Genomic DNA, 22,698 nt, shown 5'->3' on the forward strand with positions numbered 1-22,698 from the left:
TACCTTCATAATATATATTCATAATTCAGCTGATTCAAACATTTAACATATTCATTTTTCTTTTTTTATAATATAAAGTACTTGATGTATTATCTCTAATGATTCATTTAATTCAAATTTAGATACTAAAGAATTAGAAGAAGTGTGCATAGCTGAAAAAAAAGACACCTGATACAAAGAGAAACATTTTTGAAGGAATTGACTACAAATCTTTCAAAAATATTACTGAAAATACGACTATTTTAGATGATTCTGTGCAAATTTAATACCAAGCCATATTCGATGTTGCTGAGAATATAGGTAATTTAAGAAGTAGCAATATCAGCACTTTATTATTTACTATTGTTATGCTTTTTATAAACAAAAAATTATTGTTTAGTGTTCAAGTTTTAAAATTCAAACTAAGATATGGTTATATATTATAATTTTTGTATTTGAACATTGATTTATTGTAAAACTTAAATCTTGAGGTTGGCACAATGAGATTGTATTATATGATCTCAACTTTTTAATCCATAAATTGCATTCTTCGGTAATCTTTTATAAATATTATTTTTATACTTAACATGGTGAAAGAAAGATATATTTTTATATAAAATATTTGTTGCAGATATAACTAAAACAATTTATTATCTTGGTGATTATTAGATATGATAGATATTGGTGACCCAGAATTTTTTGTCGATACTGCGACGCCATGATGTGGTATGAGGAGAGATCAGAGAAGTCCAAAATAGGATCCAATTTTGAGTTCTCAATATGTTGTATGCGAGGGAAGGTACAACTGCCGTTTTGAAGCACTTGATCGGATGCTCAGGAATCTTATGTCAGTTACCGATCAACATAAGACACATCAACCATTTGGTGGTAAGATTGTTGTTCTAGGAGGTAATTTCAGACAGATACTTCCGGTGATTCCGAAAGGGAGTAGACACGATATATTAGCATCCGCTATTAACTCATCCCATCTGTGGTCATTTTGTAAGGTTCTGAAACTGCATACGAATATGAGGCTTCTAATATCTTCTTCGGATCAAGATGAAGGTGAAATGAAGATATTTGCTAATTGGATACTTGATGTTGGATATGGAAATATTGGCTCTGTTGTTGGTGATGAATCAGAAGTTGAAATTCCAAATGATCTATTGATTACAACTACTGATGATCCTCTCTCTCATTTGGTAGACTTTGCATATCCAAATTTGTTGCAAAACATGTCAGATTACAGGTATTTTCAGAGTAGAGCAATTCTTGCACCCACACTTAAGAGTGTCGAGAAGGTAAACGATTTTGTCTTGACAATCTTTCCAGAGATGGAAAAGGAGTATTTGATCTCTGACACAACATGTCAAGCTGATGAGAATGAAGATGTAAAACAAGAGTGGTTCACACTAGAGTTTCTAAATGACATCAAATGTTCGGGACTACTCAATCACAAGTTGACTTTGAAGCCAGGAGTCACTGTAATGCTACTGCGAAACATAGACCAGACTTCAGGTTTATGCAACGGGACAAGATTAATAGTTAACAAACTTGGCAGCAACGTAATTGGAGCGACGGTAGTGACCGGTAAAAATATTGGAGATAAAGTTTACATTCCAAGAATGAACTTGATCCTTTCAGATTCAGGATTGCCATTTAAGTTCCAACGGAGACAATTTTCATTAACAGTATGCTTTGCAATGACCATTAACATGAGTCAGGATGAATCATTATCACATGTACGGCTTTGTTTGCCAAAATTAGTGTTCATCCATGGACAACTTTATGTTGCTTTGTCAAGAGTTAAGAGTCGCAGCGGCCTCAGGGTTTTAATTCTAAACGAAGACGGCAATCTAAAGTCATCAACAACAAATGTCGTGTTTAAAGAGGTTTTTAATAATATTTAGGTAAGAATAATATTATTTTCATTTTAATAGCATGTTATGATTTACACTTTTGTACAAATCTTTATATAACTAATTTATCTATAACTCTTTTTTCAAATTTGAAATGAAATGTGTAATAAGGAGCACAACATCCAATGATTTTCTAACGAAGTTAGTAAAATACTAGGTTGTCGATAAATTTTTATTAGCTTTTTAATATAAAATTTAGGATAAAATTAACATGCTATTATTACAGTTATATATGTTCTTATTTTTTTATCTCCCTCCTTATGGTTCAAGAATATTATAAACTTTGAACTCTTCTATTCATATTTTACTTTGAATAAAAATAAAACAACATATTTAACACGTTTATTATATAACGATGATGATAGTATTATACTAAATTTAAAAAATATATGATTATAAAATATTATTTTTAATTTAACTTATCAAATTTAAATATAAACCCGTACATCGCACGGGTTTAACACTAGTAATAAAAAAAAACAAAGGAAATTCCAGCGACATGGTACGGCGGTGGGTGGAACTAGTAGTCAGAAAATAAATATGCCATGACAGTTGTCCTGGCCCCTTGCCTTTATAATATGCATTAATGAAAAGGTGACTATTACAGTGCTAAATGTGTGTTTAATTTATCAAAAAAAATAAAAAATAAAATTTAATTTTAAAAATATAAAAATAAATAATTATTAATTATTTAAAATTTATCATTAAAAAATAAATTAAATAAAAATTAGATACTAAATTATAAATAAAATTCATATAATGTGAATACCAATCCCTTTTAAATATATTAGAGTGGCATGATATATTCACCCTTCCCATTTATAATTTACACAGAAAAACAAATTACACTGTCTGTCCGTCAGTGTATTGCCGACAACGTATTTTTTTTAAAATTTTTTTCAAAAAAGAAACAAAAGAAAATAAGAGAAATAAGAGGAGGAGTAAAAAAACGTAGAATTTATGTGTCCGTTATTATTCTTAAAATTATGTAATTTTTTTTATCAAAAGTTTATGAGTATGTTGTGTAAGAAGAAAAAAAAAACAAAAAATCACGTGCATAAAATGAGAAAATAATCAAATATACTACTAAAAAATTATATAAAAGAAGTATAAAAGAGAATCAAATATTATAATAATGAAATTTTATATAGTATCTCTGTTTCGATGAAAGTTGCAAAAAGGATAAAATCATAAAATCACGTGCTTTTGCTTTGTATAGTCAAGAGTCAACTTAGAATTAGGCACTTATTATAACCGGGCGATTCAACATTGTGTGTTAAGATCCTTGCTCGGTTCTGAAAAGAAAAATAGAAAGAAAATAAAGGAAGGTTTTCAAACATGTCAAATACTCGTGATGAGTTGGATGCTGCAGCTTCGTTAGGAGAAATAGAAACTATCTACAGAGTTATTGAGCAGAATCCACGCATTTTGGAGGAGATTGATGCTGTACCATTTGTCAACACTCCTTTGCACAGTGCTGCACGTGCAGGCAAAGTCGCTCAAATATCCAATATTATTATAATTTGAATATTACGATATGAGATGATTTTACGACTTAAATCATATTACAATTTCGATTTTGTGTGAAATGATTTTTACTACCTTTTACAGGACATCTGGAGTTTTCCATAGAGATTATGAGATTGAAGCCTTCGTTTGGTTCTAAGCTAAACCAGCAAGGTTCTAGTCCAATCCACGTTGCATTACAAAACAATCACCACAATCTGGTGCGTCGCCTTGTAGAAATTGACAAAGATCTCGTTCGAGTCAAAGGAAAAAAAGGCGTCACTCCTTTGCATTTTGTATGTGAATCTGGTGATAGTGATGAAAATATCAAACTTTTAATTGACTTTCTTGAAGTATGTCCAGATTCTATTAGGTAGCGTTTGGTGGAGAGACAGAGACAGAAAGACTGAGACTGAGAGACAGAGACTAAGAGACAGAGATTGAAACAAATCTCAGTATTCTGTTTGGTGCAAAATGGGAGACAGGAATTGAAATAGAAATGAAACTCTAATTTAATTTGCACAAAGGGTAAAATTGAAATTAATTAATTGAAATGAAAGTATTTTAGGTATAAAATGTTATTAAAGTTTCAGTCTTCATCTCTTAAAATTTTAGTCTCCTGTGTCCCTACTTTTTGGAAGTACTGAAATACTGAAATTTTGGAGACAGAGACAGAAATTTTAGTACCAGTCTCTGAACTAACAAACACAATACTGAGTCTCAATCTCTCAGTCTCTGTCTCAGTACCTGAAAACAAACGGTACCTTAAAGATGTGAATGTGAGAAATGAGACTGCACTCCATATTTCGCTCATAAATGGAAACTTGAGAGCCTTTCGAATATTGGTGGGTTGGCTCAGGAGCATTGTCCGTGAGGATGCTTATTCTTTAGAGCGCTCTATTTTGAACTGGAAGGATTCAGCTAACAACACTATTTTGCACATTGCAACACTCAATAATAACAAACAGGTATCCCGTATCCGTGATGGTACATTGTTATTTTGTTATATATATTTTTTGAAAATAAATACACAATAAAAATAAATTAAATCACATATATATGTATACATAAATATATTATTAGTCATTAATTTTAGTGTATTAATAGTATTTTTTATTTTGAAAACCCCAGTGTAATGATATATTCTCTCATCCTTTCCTTTCAAGTTGATATGCCAAAGTAACTATCCACTTCTAATTTTAAAAATTTCATCTATTTATACAATTTTGATAAAATTGTTTTTTTTTCTTTCATAAATCACTTAAAAATCCGATAACTAACGATGAGATTTTGTCTATTTTTTTTTTAATAAAACAACCAATATTGAAAATGTACACAATTTCACAATGGTTTGTCCATTATTATTTTCTTTTAGATAACAACAAAAGTTATAATTGTAGTAATCATAACGATGATTGTAGTGATTTGCTAGTGAAAGAGACAGAAAAATAAGAAAAAGAAAAAGATAATCATAGAAAAAAAATATTTTAATTTTAATCAGAGAATAAAAATAAAATGACATAAATCTTTGGAATCAAAATAAAACATTTTAAACATTAGAGAATTTAATAAAAATATTATTGACTAAAATAATACTTTACCATCTCACCAAATTAGTTGTTAATTAATTTGAAATTGGGTGCATGCAGGCTGTTGATTTATTGATAAAAAGAGTGAACATAAATGCCAAGAATTTAGAGAATGAAACAGCATTAGACTTAGCTGAAGCTCATGCTTTGCCAACCATTAAACAAACATTATTGAAAGCTAGAGCAAAACGTGGTGCATCGATTGATGATGATTCCAACCGTGAAGACAAACTAAAATTTAAGTCACCTTTGTCACTTTTTTTCATAATACTGTGTCGTGATAGAATGCAAATAAGTGAACATCAACGCAACGCTGGCATGGTAGTTGCTACTCTGATCGTGACCGCAATTTATCGAACAGTTCTGAGTCCCCCAGGTGGACTAACTCAGGGTGGTAGCGACAATGGTCCAAATAGTAATAATCTTATAAACGCTACTTCATCTTTCAATTCTACTACTGCAGTAGGGAAATCTGTCGTGTCAGCCACTACTTTCGATACTATAACATCCTTGAACTGTGCCACCCTTGGGTTAGGGATTGGCATGATTCTTTCTATGATGCCAACTATAGGATTATCCTTTGTTGCATTCATCCCACTTTTGATGTTTGGTTTAACTTATGTAGTATCTGTGACACTCCTATCTCCGTCACAGAGTACAATAGCATAGTGCATAGATTTGGTTTTGATTGGATGGATTGAAGTCTATGTAATTAAGGCGCTTGCTGTGGCGTTCTTCTTGTACTCTCTTCCTTTTGGTTTTCTATGTGTATGCGTGTGACCTCCTGTCTGTTTTGGGCATTCATATGATATGCCTACCTAGGCTATGTTTTTAGGTGTTCTTCAAGATGTTGAATTAATAATTAGACTAATTTTTGAAATTACACTTGTATCTCATTTTAGTTTTTAAAATTTTTATTTATTTAATTTGGTCTTTTAATTTAATATTCATGACTCATATTAATTTTTTATTTTATTTTTATCACAGAATCGTTAAGACGTTGAACCATACACTCTGTATTTAGATGAATTGATGGTTATTTTATTAGACTTTTTAACGATTACTTAAGTGATAATTGAAATTTTTTTATCTTAATTTATTTTTTACAAAATATTTAAAACCATAATCCTAATTTCATTTAAGAGCTTTAAAGGCTTTTTATGGAACAAATTAAGGTAAAAAAGTTTAATTATCACATCAAATAGAAAATATATCATCTCATTTTTTTTAATTATTTGATAAAGTGTGATATCTCACTATGCACTTTTTAAGTGGGATCAAGAAAAAATATGTGAGAAAAAATATTAAACCATAAAAAATCACACTTTATCAAATAATTAAAAAAAATTAGAGAAGATTCCTTCTCCACAAATAGCCTTAAGGAGTTTTGTGACGAAAACAATATTAAGAATTAATGCGAATCACATATAACAAGTTTGGAGATAAAATTGAACAAATTAAAATTTTGAATATTAATTTAAATATTAACTTATCATATATATATATAGTAACTAACTCATTTTAATGTGTATTTTATATTTTATATAAATGACTAATTTGATAATTTTTTGTATTATAATAATTGTTACGGGCAGTTTTATAATAAGTGACAGTTATTTTTTAAAAGTATTACATCATTTATAATATTTGGATACTATTAATTTTTACTTCAAATTATCTCCAATAATGATATCATTTTAAAAATGAAAATAAGTATACTATAGCATAATTTTACATAAAAAAAATTACAAAGGAGTCAACCTACATATTTGAAGAAGTTTGTGGAGTAGATTTACACATGATGTAAAGTTTAAAGGATAAAGTGCTATATTAACCCTAATTAAAATTAGAAGTGCAATAATAATAATAATAATAATAATAATAATAATAATAATAACGGGTTAAGACTCAGTTTGGGTAAACAACTTAATTAAGCTCATTTTAAAAAAATAACTTAAACAATAAATGACTATATTAAAAGTAATTATTTTGTGTGTAAATTTTTAGTTTTAAAAGTGTTTATTTTATAAAAATGTAGTAAAAAGTAATAGTATTATGAGAAAAGTTATTTTTTTAACTTCTCTATAAGTTCCTAAATAGCTTTTTAGAAAGCCACAACTTAGTTTTGAAAATTGCACTAGACATTAATACTATTACTTTTCATAAGTTAAAAGTTCAATAAAATTACTTTTGAAGCTTCCCAAATGGCCCTAAATATAGAAAATTTCAGTTAAAACTTAAAAGACAAAAACTTTCAAGTTGTTTTAAATTTTCAAAGCAATTATTGTATAAAGAATATCAAAACTTTTTAAATTCACCATATGATAATATCGACAATTTTTTATATATATTAACCCCATAAGTCATAAACAAGAAAAAAAATCCCTTCCGCATATAATGTTTATATCGTTCACCAGCTTACTAGCTTCAAATATAGCCTTCAACTTGCAAGCATGGCCTGATGAACTATAATAATAGAGTAAACTATCATTTCTGGCCACCCTTCAAAGACAGAGACATGTCTTAAAACAATTGAGAAATAATCACTTCTGCATGGAGCACTTAGGTGGATTCTGTTTTATCTACTGAGATGTCATCTTTTAAATAAATCAAATACAATTTATCTAAGTGCTCTATGAACAAACAATTGCCTCCATCTCTCGATTATAAAATCTTCTTTGCTTTTAGCTTTAAGGTAATCCTTTAGATGTAACCATGTAAATGAGAAAGACTTGTCTGAGTAACTAAAAGATTCTCCAAATTTTTTCATGTTAAGAAGAGAACGGTGTAAATGTGTTATGTCTTTCCAATTATGGATTATGATGGACATTTTGATCGACTTTTTTGTTTGTTTTTTGAAAAACCTTTTAAGGGTGTTTGAATTTTGATCTGGAGTCAATTTATAACTGTTTTTTGAGAAAAAGTTAGTAATACCTTACTTCTAAAGAGAATCAAATTACAATTATGAACAAAAATACTTCTCTAATAGTGTATCAAATATATATAATTTGGAAAACAATTTGATCTCAAGCACATTTTCATTTGGAAAATAATTAAAGTTCAGTGACAACCTGAGTTAAACTTGCAGCCTTTGGGGTGAAGGTCATCTGTGCTTTATGATTCAGGCTTGTCGCATGAGAATTGAGAAGTATCATTACTAGTCTCCGATTGTAACCACGGCAAGCTAACCCCATCTTTTAAACCAGGAATGTAGGCATTGGTGGGTGGGCTACTATATGTTTCTGGCTTTATCAATCCTCCAATGGATGAGCTTGTATCATTCCTTCCTCCATCCAGAGAAGAAATATCTGTAGTATCTTCAACATCTGAAATAAAATCTTGAAAATATCTCTCCGCCTCCTCGGTTCGGCACATAGACATTCTGCTTCTGTCATTACTTCTCTGAAAAATAAAATTATACAATGGTTAAAAGGCCAGACAGCAAAATCATTATGAGAATGCTTAGTGTAAAAGAGTTATCCACCTTCCTGGCTCTTGATGGTTTTTGTGCAGAATTGTTCTTAGTAGCAGGAACCAGTTCATTAACAATCTTCGAAAGTTCTTTGCCTCGCTGCTCCTCAAACACTATTTCAGCTAATAACGCTTGTTTTCACTTCTAGTGTCAATTATTTTATTTTAAAAAAGTATATCATGGGGTAAAGGCAAGCATGAATTGCAAGAAAGCATTTTTTAAATAACATAGTTTTAGAACAACCAGGATACCATTATGAACAAAGAATAATAAGAATAGATCACTTGCTAAGCTATTTATAAATATACTAATACTAAAGTCAGAAGAGAATAAAAAATATCAAATAGACAATAGGTGCAGTAGAACCTTATGAAGTCAGCACTTATATTCACAATTTTATAAAAGCAAAGATGGAAGTTCAACAAAGATTAGTTTGATTATTTCTAATGACCCCATAGTATTTGATGAATTCGTGCTATACTGAAGCACCTATGCAATTGAGTAAGCACTCAAACTCGGGAGAGAACGGTAATTTTGATGATTTAGCTTGCTGGAGGCTCGATTTGTTGATCTTTTTGCCTGAGGATGCGTGTCGTGAAAGAAGACGAAGCGTGTAAAGCTAGCAATATGAGAGGACCTTATTTATGTCTGCACAAAACGTGTTACAATCCAATGTATCTGCAAGGAGAAGATATGTGCATTCAAATGGTATGGTTAACTGTTTGTGGCAAGTGGTAAGTGGTAACTACATTAAAACTACAATGTAATGTGTAAAGCAGCATGCAAGAGTATCTTACAATGTTGTTTTCTGGCTTAGTCCAATAAAATCCTTGAATAGCAATCACAATCATGTTTGAAGACACGAGCACAAATATACTTAACGAGTGCTTTCCCATCCATTCCAACACACTTGTTAAACGCCTGTGACCATTAACATCTACCTGCACTGTCTAAACACTATTACAATTTCTTCAAAATCAGAAAATGTAAAACAAAAGTAAATGCCACATGACACAATGCTCACGAAAAGAATATAAAAATGTAATGAAGCCAATAAAGGATGTTATATTCTTATATTATCGAATCCGTATCCAGATATTATTCTCTGGCCAAAGCACTAAGAAGTAATGACTCACCAGAACATATAAAGCGATGAACGCGAGGCCAGAAGCTGCAGAGGTTATTAGCATATAACTGATTGTGTACAGAGATTTGTTTAGAGGAATCCCTGAAAAAGGATAAAATATATATCATTTCTTCTATAGCATCATTTAACTTAAAAAGAAGCTAATAATTTGCAAAAATACAAACAATCATGGTGATGAAGAGATCATCCTTAAACTGTAAGTTAGTAACCTATCGTAAGTACTCCATATTGAAGAAATCCAGAGACAGCTTATATAGCACACACCTATTAAAGCCAAGAAAAACCCGAGGGCCGAAAATGAAGCTGATAACCATAGCCACTGGTTTAGCCTCCCTTTGTGTTCCTATAGTAGAATTATACAGAAAAGTAAATTTCAATCCATAATTAACTAAAAGTATGGGAGATGACTCAATGCCGATACACAATATTTGAACCAGAGTATCAAGGCTTTTAAGTGTTCATATCATTGAGAATGATAAATTTACATGCCATGAGTTTCAATAAACTTGATGCTCAATCTTACCTGTAGATGGGCAAGAACATGACCATATTGAAGTCCAATAATGCATGACACTGCAGCAGTTATGGAGCTGTGAACAATTGGAAAGGATTATAAACTGTCTATCTATTGGTCCAACCAACATGACTTTAAAACCAAAATGAAACTTACAACCCTGAACACAATGGAATACTAATAAAGAATGTTAAGAACAAAAGATGATAGTAGATTACTGATGTCTGCAATTTAATCTATAGAAAACAATCCATTTTAGGTTCATCAAAACCATGGTACAATAGAAGGAAGCAAACAAGATCACATAAAAAAAATGAGGACACACAGGTATGATTGTTCAAAGTAAACAAGGATCTCACAAAAAGGTATCTAATTAAGGTCCTTTCTCATTTTCTTAATCAATCAAATTATAAAAGAAGAAAAATAAGTTTAGAAAGTGTATTTAGATTGAGCACCTTAAAATGCCTTCTGGATCAAATGGAGAATGACACCATGGAGGCGAGGTATCCGAAACTTGGCCCTTGGTAGACATGTTGCACTCCTGGCAGGTAGATCATGAGCAAGACATTGTTGTATCATCTAATGCTGTAAACCATGGAGCAAAGCAATTGAGCAAGTACAAGTTACCTTAAGATTTCTGTAAACGGGCTTTCTGTAAAGATGGTTAATGCCAAGCACATAGCGATCGATCATTCCGGCAGAATTACAGGCAGGTCCAAGATCTCCTCTCACAGAACAATTCACCTTATCAATTTTGAAAACACTGCAATCATCAGCAGCATATTTCCAACAAATGAATTTAAACATGCAAACTTAATTAGCATAGAAAACCATCTTCTGTAAACATATGCAGATCATATTGCAATTAAAAACATTGGCCCATGCATCAAATCCAGAACAAAAGTCAAACCCAGGTTCAGCCTAATCTTACCGTGTAAATAATGTGACCATCAATTTGAGGAGAAGAAGAGGTTGAGCTTGATTCTGGAAATTGCCAATCTGGCACATATAGACCATACAATAATCCCGAGTAAAGCGCCAATAGTGTTACAGCAACAAACCTGCATATAATGGATGAACATCACTACTCTACTAGTATTCAGCTATTTGAGTAAAAGGTAAAATGAAGGGAAAATATTATTTCATTAAAATGAAGTTAAGTGCTATTGACATATTTGGGGATTGATAAACAGTAACCGGAGAGAGGCAGTATACAATTGTCTAAGTGATGACATTAACGGATTGTTATGATACCACTTTTTCCAAAAATTTAAGCGAAGAAAACAGCATAAATGATTATATCTTTAACACACCCTTTCAAACGAAAACCTCTTTTTGGGTTTGCTTATTTTTTGCATAGGTCTTCTATACTCCTTTTATTCGCCATATGCTATTCTTTTTTTTTTTTCAACTCTAGATTTTTCGGTCGTAGAAGTTCTGATACCATATCATGATACTACTTTTTCTAAAAGTTTAAGCTGATAAGAGGAGGCAACTTGAATGGTTATATCTTTAACACGGATGATGATTGCATAATGGAATTAAAGCGATTGTGAGAGAGGTCAAATTTACCAATGCGAGAAATAACTTCTGAGGTCAAATTTGTGTTCTTTGCAGCGAGGAGGTGGAAGCCAAATCTCGCATAAAGCTGCAACAATGTATCCAATAGATATCCTCTGGGTTGACAGAAGAACGGAAGACTTACAGATTCATCACGAGTTGTGAGTTGTAAGTTGTAAGAAAGAAGGGGGAATACCTCACCTGTAAAATTCCCAGCCAGCGTATTGTTTGGATGTCAACACCAAAAGTGAAGGAATTTACTCCATGAAAATAGCCACCTGAATTGAATGATAACCAACACAAATCAGAAGAATTACATGGTATATAAGAATTACAATTATACTTACGAATTACGATTACCTTGAAGGAGGATACCAACGGCGAAGAGTTTGAGTGCTTTGAGTAAGGCTTGCGATGTGGCTGCTAGTCTTCTTGGAGGCCTTGTCTGAAATTATATGAATAATGAATGAATGAATGGAATAATGAGTGAGGAAACAAGAAGAAGATGTAACGTGTTACCTTATAAACAAGAGCAAGAGAAACTCCGGCTATGAAGAGGAAGAAAGGCATGACGAGATCAGCCAAGTGAATTCCATTCCAGGGGGCATGAGCTATCATGGGGAAGATGGAGCCACCATAATCAACCACCATCATCAGCTGAAAACCGAATTTGTCAAGGGCGTTGACTAGAAGAGAGCAACAAAGAGTGAGTTAGTTAGTTAGTTACAAAAACAGAGAGCCCACGGAAGACATCAAGGGAGGCAACTCTGGGAGGGCGTTGAAACTGAGTTGGCTTGGAATTCGAATCAGAAGCGGTGAGGAGCAGCGGCTGAGCCTGTTCCTGTTCCTGTTCCTGAGAATCAGCCATTCCTGTAATTTGCTGAATTGGAATGGTATTTGGTAGTTTGTCATCATGATGCCAGCTGATTGGATCCCCTGGGATTGCTGACTAAGCAACAATTATTTTCACAACTTTTCCCTCCCCACGACCCCACTCCTAAGGCTGCTCTTGTTTGACGTTTTTTGCAATTCCTATGATCCTATTCCTATCTATCCTTCTTCCTTTCAACTTTCAATCACGTGCCTCTGCCCTGTCTTCTACCGATGCTCACACGAACTTTTATACTTACGTTATTCGCCTTATATAATTTGTATGTTATATGAATTTGTAGGGAAAAAAATAGCATTATTAAAATTAAAGTGGGAATATCTATTTTTCATTTGTTATTCAAAATATATGTACTGAAAAATTACTCACTAAATTAATATGATATATATGATATATTTATATATTTAACAGGTATTACTTTATATATTTTTAATATATATTTTATACAAGTGATTTGTTTTAGTGCATAATAATATAACTATTTATTATGTACTAATAAAATATAAAATAAACATTATAAGTTTTAGAAAACTGTGCTTTTTAATCGGAATTTTTTTAATTTCTCCATTTGTCCATTACTCTAGCGGTTTCAAATTGTAAAACACATTGTACTTATTACTAAATCTTGAAACAAAACAAAAAACTCAATGTACCACTTTATTTTAGTTATTATATATTTATATATATATATTATTTCACATGTTTTCTAAATATATTTTATATTTTAATATATATTTTATATAAATAATTAACTAACACCAAATGTTTTGTGTATACATAGGATAATTTTGTATATTATTTTTTTAATAAAATTATCAACTATCAAAATAATCAAACTTCTTTGCAACAACATAAAATTTTTATAAACACAAAATCTAATAATTACTAGATTTTTATACTTTTCTAATAACAATAATAAAAAGTTGTTTATAAGATGTTAAATATAGAAAATTCCTGTTAAAGCACAAAAACTTTCAAGTTTTTAATTTTTTTAGAGCAATTATATTATAAGAATATCAAAACTTTAATTTGACCACATCATAATATCGACAACTTTTATATTATTAAAACCCCACAATGTGATAAACAAGAACAAAAAACTTCGGCATATAATGTTTATATCGTTCACCAGCTTACTAGCTTCAAATATAGCCTTCAAATTGCAAACATGGCCAGAGGAACTACAATAATACGAATAATTATCTATACACAGGATAGAAACCATGCCACAGAAGAAGGCAAATTGGCCACCCTTCAAAGGCAGAGACATGTCTTAAAACAATTGAGAAATAATTGCCTGTGCATAGAACACTTAGATGTCATCTTTTAAATCAAGTATAATTTATCTAAGTGCTCTATCAACAAACAATAATTTCTCAAAATAATCTCAGGTTACATAATACGAGGCTGCCAGAATTAATTCTATGCTGTTGCCTCCATCTCTCAATTATAATATCTTCTTTGCTTTTAGTTTTAAGGTACTCATCCATGTCGTACCTTAATCCTTTGGATCTGGCCGAGAAAGACTTGTCTGAGTAACTAAAAGATTCTCCAAATTTACTGTATACATCCTTTCCGATATACTCTTTAAGGCATTCTGGGCTCCAACTTCCACGACTGCTCACAGAATAGCTACTTTGATCTTGTGCCTTCGATATTTCCTACGGAATCAATGAATTTCAATAATCCAAGTCAAAAGAGGAGAAATATGAACTATGAGAAATCAGAAAATGGGGGTCAAGATACTATGTATGAAATCTTTAAAATTTGTTTCTAAAACAGAGAGCGGTTTTTCAATTCATTGATTATGCTAGCCATTTCGATTGATTTTTTTTATTGTCTTTCGAAAAACCTTTTAAGTGAATTTGATCTAGAGTCGATTTATAACTTTTGAGAAAAATTTAGTAATACCTCACTTCTAAAGAGAATCAAATAATAATTATTTGGATAAAATATATTTTTTGTCTCTAAAATTTGCCAAAAATTCAAAAATACCCAAATTTTATGTTGTTTCAATTTTGTCTCAAAAATTTTCAATTCGCATCAAATATTCCCCTAACACATAAATAGCTTAGCAAATGATTTATTCGTAGAAAATAACTTTCCCTAGGGAAAAAAAAATACAATATACTTAAAATAAGTTTTAAGAAAAAGTCGCTTTTCAAAAGCAAATGCATCCAAACTCTTACTGGCTACTTGAAACCATCCAATTATGCAACAAATCAGGGGACATATTCGGACTATATGGTGTGCAGTGTGCTAGACTACATGTGACCATGTTAATATGACCAATCAAAAAACATGATCTCCGTGTTCACATTATTGAAACCAGGCTTTTAAGTCAAAATCACGGTATTTTTCATATAGTCATGTTATCTCCGGGAAGAAGCAAAATCATTTGATCTCAAGCACATTGCCATTTGGAGAATAATTAAAGTTCAGCGACAACCTGAGTTGAACTTGCACTCTTTGGGGTCAAGGTCATCTGTGCTTTATTATTCAGGCTTGCTGCATGAGAAACATCATTACTAGTCTCCCATTGTAACCATGGCAAGGTAACCCCATCCGTTAAACCAGGAATAGATCTAGCTATTGGGGGGCTACTATATGTTTCCGGCTTTATCAAACCTCCAATGGATGAGCTTGTATCACTCCTTTCTCCATCCAGGGAAGAAATATCTGTAGTATCTTCAACATTTGAAATAAAATCCTCAATATATCTCTCAGCCTCCTCAGTTAAGCACATAGACATTCTGCTCCTGTCATTACTTCTCTGAAAAATAAAATACAATGGTTAAAAGGTCGAACAGCAAAATCATTATCAGAATACTTAGTGTAAAAGAGTTATCTACCTTCCTGGCTCTTGATGGTTTTTGTGCAGAATTGTTCTTAGTAGCAGGAACCAGTTCATTAACAATCTTCGAAAGTTCTTTGCCTCGCTGCTCCTCAAACACTATTTCAGCTAACAACTCCTGTTTTCGCTTCTGTGACTGTTAGTTCCAAACAATAAAAAGAATAAAATCATTATCTTGGGCAAAGAATAACTTCTAATGTCAATTATTGCAAGAAGGCAATTTTCCATAATACACTTAATTTTCAATAACCAGGATACCATTATGAATAAAGAATAATGATACAAATAAATCATTTGCTAAGCTATTTTATAAATTTACTAATAGTAAAAGCAAAAGAAAATCTGAAAAATATCAAATAGCGAATAGCTGCAACAAAAAGTCAGCACTTACCGTTGTTCACAATTTTACAAAACACCAACCAAAAGAATGTGAACGTTCTAGGGACGAAAAAGTTCATGTTATACGAATAAATAGGAGACCGTTTATCTTCTAAAAATTTCTATTACCTGTTCCAGTTCACTTTCATAGTTCCTTCTAGCCGAAGAAACAGACTGAATACCTCTTGGTTTTGCCACAGCCTAAAAGTGAGCGTTTCATTAGAGAGACACAATGCATGATAACATTCATATTAACAACAGATACAGAGAAAATAAACTCATGTAACAGACACATACTTGTTCAATTCCCAAATGCCTAATTTCTTTCTGATTTACTTTGTGTGATCCATTATCCATGACTGAATCTGCCACCTGAAGTGTTTTTTTTTTTCCAAAACAGGAAGAATATTAGAAGTGAATATTATTGAAATGAGGCAGCTTTGAACAACTGTAATTCATCAACCTTTTTCTGTGGATAAACCACTTGTTTCGCATTTCCATTCTTATTAAAGTGAACACCTGCTCCTTCATCATCCGTAAGAACTGAAGAATGACTCTGAAAAGCAATAGAAAGATTAACAGATTTAGCTAAATTACAAAAATATGTGCAATGAGATATTGAGAATAACATTAGTTTACGATTCCTTTTATTACTTTTATCTTGGACATTTTAAAAATTCTATCAACACCATTAGTTTTCCCCCTCAACTTCAGCATCCAAACTATAGTAAATGTTAAAACATTCAAATCTCCTAGCATAGCATATTGTTTCAACTGATGCATCACAAGATCTAATTGGAAAAACTTTACAACAAACATTGAAGTTTCACATAAAGAAACAAATACTAAACATTAGAAGAGAATACGATAAATGTAGTACTTACAGAGTAGCCATCAAACGATCTCAAATCCTTCTGGCTTAGAGACTTCTTAAGACTTGGTCTTTGATCTGAAGCAACTGATTTGTTCGTTAGCTTGTTCCCAATATCACTATTTTTCATACTCACGCGACTTCTAGACTTCTGAGAATGATCCAGGTCACTCTGCCAAGAAAAAATCATACATGGTTTTATATTTTCAGTACTTTTCTAATGTGATATGTTATTAATAGTTATATCAAGGTTAGTTGACCGAACAATGATTAACCATATAATTTTTAAGTCTCTTTTCTTCACGAAATTCAAAAAAAAAAAAAAAAAAAGTGAGATGAAAACAAAAACCAAACATGCATATCCAAATGAAAATGAACCATATATGATATATCTCTCAAAACAGTATAAAGCAAGCAACAACATTTGAAGTCCTAATATTTTGCTTTCATTAAAACGTTTTTTACCGTGTTATACAAAATAAGAATAGAGCTCACACTTTGCTAAACTCAAGATATTGCCTGTAATTTCTCTCAATGCATAATTCAAAGACATTCGTTCCTTTGAAGTGCATAACCGCACATATTGAAATTGAAATCGAAATCAAATTCAATCCTAGGAAATGTAAATTGAACACATTATAGGCAAAGCATTAGTTACTTCTGACCTCAGAATCGCTAATTTGGTATCGAACCACCGAAACCGATCTCCTCCTCCTCGGATTATTCGCATCGGCGACCGTTCTTCCCCCGCCGCCGCCACCGCCGATACTGATCCTCCGATCATCTCCAGCTCCGGAGCCTTTCCTCGATACAGACCTCCCTCTCCTCTGCGACGCGGCAGGAGTAGCCTCCGAATCGAACCTTCCAGAACCTGAGGAGCTGCCTCGGTTCGCTGACTCGAAGAATTCGATAGCGAGGTCGTCGAGGCTGATCTCCGGGAATCCAGAGCCTCTTACGGTGTTGACGAACTTCCCTCTCCTCGGAGCAGAGAAATCGTAACCGTTACCGTTACTGTTGCTGCTATTGCTATCGTTGTTCTCGTGAGAAGTGAGAGAACGGGAGAACCTGCTGAGGCTCCTTGAACGGCGGTGGTGGAGTGACGTGGAGCTGCCGCCGCTGCGGTTGGAGGAGGCGGTGTCCTCGGCGGAAGAAGCTGAAGCTCCGGCTCCGACAGGAGTTCGTTTTGTGGTGGATTTGAACGCCGCAGTGGCCATTGGATTCAGCGTGTTGGAGAGGTTAGGGTTTCAGTGTTTGGGAAATTTGAATTGGAAATTTAGAAACAGATGAAGAAGAAGAAGTTGAATTCATTGTATGCGAAGAAGCTTCAGTTCTGAGCTCTGTGAACTTGAAACACAGTAAGGAAGGAAGGAATATACAGAGAAGATTGGCGGAGAAATCAAAAAGTGAGAGATTTGAATTTTATATAACAATAACGTAAAAAGATCGTTGTTTATTTATTATTTATTGTTCATCATCTACTATTGAGGGAAAAAAATTATAGTGCATATTACTCTATTTTTGGTCAACCAATTTTGTATGTCATTGAAAATTTATTATTTATTTTAAACAATAGTTAATAGTAATAGTCGCCAATGAGTTATAGATGGCATAGTTTCTTATACTCAATTAAGAGGTTGTGGATTCGAGTCTTCTATTTTTGGTAAAAAAAAAATAGTAATAGTTTTTATATAATTTTTTAATTTGTTTTAAGATAATATAATTTTTAAAAATATATAATAAAAGTAAGCCATTATCTTATTTACAATTTAGAATATTAAAACCCAAAAGAAACACTATTTACAATTTTATAAAAACCTTTGAACAAAATAATCGAGGTATATGTCTCTAAACTAAGATATTTCTTGGGATTTAAAATATTTTCTTTAAATAATTAAAACAAGTTTGTATAACGCATTAATTTTTTTATTTTTTTTTCCTATTAAATGCATTAATCCCGTTAAACAATTATTTGTTACTTATTGAGAAATATCCCCGTTACTAACCATATGCAACGTACTTATTTAGCTGTTACTGAAAAAAATTTAAAAGGTACTAATCATCTTTAATGGACAAAAATGTTACAAAATGGTAATTAATTGAGTGAAAATGTGAGTTAATTAGTATATGTGTAGATAACTATTTTCAATACAAATTACGTCGTCGTTTTACTAAACTTGTACATTTGAAACATTATGTTTCATATTTGCAAACTAATACTCATCGCCTTGATTTTATTCATCTAAAATGATCTTGTTCTCTTGCTTCAAATATGAACAATGCTATGGTCAAAGCTATATCTTTGCTTACCGTAAAAAGGAATATGTATAAAGAGCATGTCATAATAATAATAATAATTAGTATTATTATAACAACAACAATAATAAAGAGGACATCGATAATTCATTATGACAAATATCAACAAACAAACAAAAAAATTATAGAATTAATCTTTTCAACAACAATTAACCAATAAATTAAGAAAAACAGAAGTAAATATAATTTGAATAATTATTGTACAGAAAAATATAAAATATTTGCCTACTATATGTTAAAAAAATTGTTTCTCTATAAAACTATTTTTGGGTATTAAATTAGCTAACCCAAATAACACTAATTAAGGAACTAAATATAGCAACTTTGTTTTTGAAAACTAAAACTTTTGAAATTTTAAAATATTAATTGTATACAACTTTAAAAAATAATTCAGAATAAATAATTTTAACTAGTGTTTTTAAAGAATATATTAACAAACCCATATAATAAAAATGGAAAAGCTCTGTGATCCCACGAATGACTTTAAGTATTGATAATAACTTAATAAGCCGAGTGTAAAAACTAAAAAGTTAGCCAATGAAATAATCTTCACAAGATTGTTGTTGGTTAGGTGGCAAATGGTGGTAGTTGGAAAAAGTTAGGTGCATAATAAAAAGGCAAAAAGAATTTTAAAAAAATATATAATTTTTTAAAAAATTAAGTACAATTTTACTCTCTAAAATAAATATTAAAAATTTTTTTCGTTCTCAACTTTTTTTTTCGTACAAAATCACCAAAATCGTAATTAAGGAGATTTCATATAAAGTTACAAACTATTGAGTTTTATATATATATATTTTCACGGTATCTCCCAATCTTGTGATCCAAGAATTAATTCATAACTGCATATCGGAGCTCCATTTAAGGATTTGTCATCGGCTATGAAACATGGACACGACGACTCACGTGTCGGATACGACACTCGTCCAACACTCGTCCGACACGCGTGTCTACTATATCTAACCGTATTTTAATAAAAAATAAAAAAATTTTCTTTGGACACGCCTGAACACACCTAAATATCATCACGTGTCAGCGTATCCAGTCTTATTCTTAACATATATTTTTAAAATAAATTTAGATATAGTATATATTATTATTTATTAAAACAAAAAAAAATATTTTAAATACTTGATAATATTAAAATAAGACTTAAAAATAATTAAAAATTTTAATTTATATTTTAATATCAATAAAATATCAAAATATCATTACGATTTACTAAAAAATACTTTATATTTTATATGTAAGATTTTAAAATTTGCGTGTCGGCGTGTCCCGTATCGTGTAATGTCCCGTGTCCGTGTATCATAGGTCACCGGCCAATGAATTGCTGTATGGATAAGGCAAGATTCGAACCTCAAATACTTACTTAAATAGACTAATGAGCTAACCATTACACCAACTAACTTGGTTTTTTTTTTTTGTCATGGTACCCTTGTGGACGAGGGTCAAGGCCCACAACAACAGACTGATCCAAGCCGACAAACCAAACCCAACCCCACAACCCGCCCCGTAACCCGTTCCCCTACCTGACATCTTCCAATCCTAACAGCGGCAAAGAGCTTGAACGCTGAGCAGATGGAGGACCTTGCCGATCTCATCTCAATGTCGCTGCTGGGCCGAGAAGGGTGTCCATCGAAACGTCCTCTCCCTTCCTGCGTTGGCAAAGACAACAACCTCCTGCAGAAGATTCCTCCGCCGCTTTATCCCTCCCTAATCCATTCACACTAATTCATTAATTCCTTTGGACACGAAACGAAGGACAATATGCTAGGCCCACCACACCTGCAACATTATCATCAACCGTAATCTCTGCATGTTGTCCAAGAGAAGAGATCCGCCATTACAACAGCTTTTCCTTGGCAACGAGGGTTGTCATATACGCCGGCAATATCTGAAGTGCTAAAGGCCAGCAAATTGAAGACAGCTGCTACTAGAGGAACCATGGAGAAAGTTCTCCGAACACTGACGCTGATGATGCACCCCCCCCCCCCCCCCCCCCCAATATGCTACTAAACGAGGGTTTTTTTTGTATTAATGAACAAAACTTGTATTTTTTTTAACTTATTTCGTATCTTCCATTTTTTTTATATTTTCAGCCCAAATGGCCAAGGCACTTGAAATCGGACCAACGCTTGGCCCAATACGGCCCATCTCCGGGCTCTCCTCATTAGGGGATCCTCAGTAGGGTTGTTGCCTCAACCGTGCGAATCACCTCCTTAGTACTCACCGGTCACCGCTGCTCCCCGTGGCGTCGCTGTCGTGATCTAGTCGCCGTCTGCCTCCACCAGTCGCCGTCTGCCTCCACCAGTCGCCGTCCACCTCCTCCATTTCAAGTAAGAGTTATCTCTGTTATCTTTCTTAGGGTTGTTTTGTTTCCGTTACATTGTGAAGGAGTAAATTTATCTTGACTTATGTTAAAATCACTAGTAATTTTCGCTGGCAATCAACACCTTACGTCAGCGTTTGAAAACAAGGTGAAGAAGTGGTGAACACTGAATTGAATCTGAATCAGATCTTGTAGATTCATTCTTTGGCGTTGATTAAGACATGGAAGCGTCGTTTTTCCGTTTTCTGAAGATTGTTGGAGTTGGATACAAAGCTAGAGCGGAAGCTCAAGGTCGGTTATTGTATCTGAAACTTGGATACAGCCATGAGGTTGAATTGGCGGTGCCGCCGGCGGTGCGTGTGTTCTGCTTCAAGAACAATGTGGTTTGCTGCACCGGAATTGACAAGCAAAGGGTGCACCAGTTTGCTGCCACAGTGCGCAATTGCAAGCCTCCTGAAGTTTACAAAAAGGGAAAGGTATAATGTACATTGATGAAGTCATCAAGAAGAAGCAAGGAAAGAAATCTAAATGATTTGCCACACCAAACATTACGTATGATCCATCCATTTTTTGTATCAGGTAGAGATAACGGTTAAATAATCCTCTCTTGTTTGTCTTCTGTACTTCTATTAATTGATTTTGATCAATTTATTAGTTTTGTGATTTTAGAATTTGCTTGAATCAATTGTCATTACTGATTCTCTTTTCTTGCTGCCTCTGCCTTGGTTATAACCAACTTTAGCTAAAGTAACAGTGAACTTGATTGTTCTTTTAGAAGAGGGGAAAAATCACTAATTTGGTTAAAGCAACAAAAGAGGATAGTTTCTTACTTTCTTTAGCTTTAACAATAAAGTAAAATAAAATAATATCACGGTAAAGTGTAGTGTGTAATTTCTTATTTTTGCTGTAAAAAGTCAAAATAGTGTGGATTTATTGGTGGAAACCAAAGTCTTGATGGTGCCTTGGCCATGGCAAGAGCTGCATTGAAGATGTAAGCAAAGAAAGGATCATAATATTTTGCAGTAGCTTTAACAGTACAGTTTGCTGTTGTATTGATTGGTCAACTTGTTTAATTTAGCATCAAAAACAAATATATAAACCAGAATTAGCATCAAATTTCAATGAGATAGGCACGTCAGCACATGGCAACATGCATAATCAACTAGCAAATAGTAGCAAGCAATGGGCTCTCACCGGTGATAGAGTGGACAGTGGTCATGAGACCCTCAACGATGCCAAACCTGTCGTTGATGACCTAAAATAGCAACAATCAACAAAATTACGATCATAACACACAAGACGTAAAAAGGATAATTATAATTCCAATGTTAAAGATCACAAAAAATACCTTGGCAAGTGGAGCAAGGCAGTTGGT

General features: G+C 32.5%; 4 protein-coding genes, 1 long non-coding RNA gene and 1 pseudogene across 7 annotated transcripts; 3 read left to right on the forward strand and 3 right to left on the reverse strand.

Moving 5' to 3' along the window:
* The first annotated feature begins 809 nt into the window (after positions 1 to 809).
* On the forward strand, positions 810 to 1,889 carry LOC130946207 (uncharacterized). The gene has a single exon (XM_057874880.1). The coding sequence runs from the start codon at positions 810 to 812 to the stop codon at positions 1,887 to 1,889; it is 1,080 nt and encodes a 359-aa protein (XP_057730863.1).
* A 1,347-nt stretch (positions 1,890 to 3,236) lies between these two features.
* LOC130946208 (ankyrin repeat-containing protein BDA1-like) lies at positions 3,237 to 5,810 on the forward strand. Its single transcript, XM_057874881.1, has 4 exons — positions 3,237 to 3,387; positions 3,510 to 3,713; positions 4,137 to 4,372; positions 5,054 to 5,810. The coding sequence occupies exons 1-4, from the start codon at positions 3,237 to 3,239 to the stop codon at positions 5,660 to 5,662; spliced, it is 1,200 nt and encodes a 399-aa protein (XP_057730864.1). The 3' UTR covers positions 5,663 to 5,810.
* Positions 5,811 to 8,802: 2,992 nt separating this feature from the next.
* Positions 8,803 to 12,685, reverse strand: LOC130946656 (uncharacterized). 3 transcript variants are annotated; one of them, XR_009072328.1, is made up of 13 exons: positions 12,414 to 12,684; positions 12,206 to 12,343; positions 12,047 to 12,131; positions 11,888 to 11,964; positions 11,699 to 11,802; positions 11,058 to 11,187; positions 10,754 to 10,870; positions 10,582 to 10,667; positions 10,136 to 10,202; positions 9,877 to 9,955; positions 9,602 to 9,693; positions 9,263 to 9,411; positions 8,803 to 9,143 (listed from the first exon to the last, which is right to left on the reverse strand). XR_009072328.1 is itself a non-coding variant. In XM_057875483.1 (13 exons), exons 1-13 carry the CDS (start codon positions 12,552 to 12,554, stop codon positions 9,108 to 9,110), a joined length of 1,305 nt encoding a protein of 434 aa, XP_057731466.1. In that variant the 5' UTR covers positions 12,555 to 12,685; the 3' UTR covers positions 8,803 to 9,107. The 3 variants fall into 3 exon arrangements, 2 of the variants coding, with proteins under 2 accessions (XP_057731466.1, XP_057731467.1); XM_057875483.1 differs by having other exon boundaries at positions 9,263 to 9,415; positions 12,414 to 12,685; XM_057875484.1 differs by having other exon boundaries at positions 9,263 to 9,406; positions 12,414 to 12,681.
* Positions 12,686 to 13,628: 943 nt separating this feature from the next.
* LOC130943724 (uncharacterized) lies at positions 13,629 to 18,084 on the reverse strand. Its single transcript, XM_057871725.1, has 8 exons — positions 17,344 to 18,084; positions 16,692 to 16,850; positions 16,271 to 16,363; positions 16,105 to 16,179; positions 15,937 to 16,008; positions 15,428 to 15,565; positions 15,025 to 15,348; positions 13,629 to 14,236 (listed from the first exon to the last, which is right to left on the reverse strand). The coding sequence occupies exons 1-8, from the start codon at positions 17,890 to 17,892 to the stop codon at positions 13,952 to 13,954; spliced, it is 1,695 nt and encodes a 564-aa protein (XP_057727708.1). The 5' UTR covers positions 17,893 to 18,084; the 3' UTR covers positions 13,629 to 13,951.
* A 3,012-nt stretch (positions 18,085 to 21,096) lies between these two features.
* LOC130943950 (60S ribosomal protein L6, mitochondrial-like) lies at positions 21,097 to 21,941 on the forward strand (annotated as a pseudogene).
* A 140-nt stretch (positions 21,942 to 22,081) lies between these two features.
* LOC130943951 (uncharacterized) lies at positions 22,082 to 22,698 on the reverse strand. The gene is made up of 3 exons (XR_009071927.1): positions 22,672 to 22,698; positions 22,518 to 22,578; positions 22,082 to 22,301 (listed from the first exon to the last, which is right to left on the reverse strand). It is a non-coding gene; the product is annotated as an uncharacterized LOC130943951 (long non-coding RNA).

Source organism: Arachis stenosperma, chromosome 8, assembly GCF_014773155.1.
Source record: "Arachis stenosperma cultivar V10309 chromosome 8, arast.V10309.gnm1.PFL2, whole genome shotgun sequence".
Classification (NCBI taxonomy): domain Eukaryota; kingdom Viridiplantae; phylum Streptophyta; class Magnoliopsida; order Fabales; family Fabaceae; genus Arachis; species Arachis stenosperma.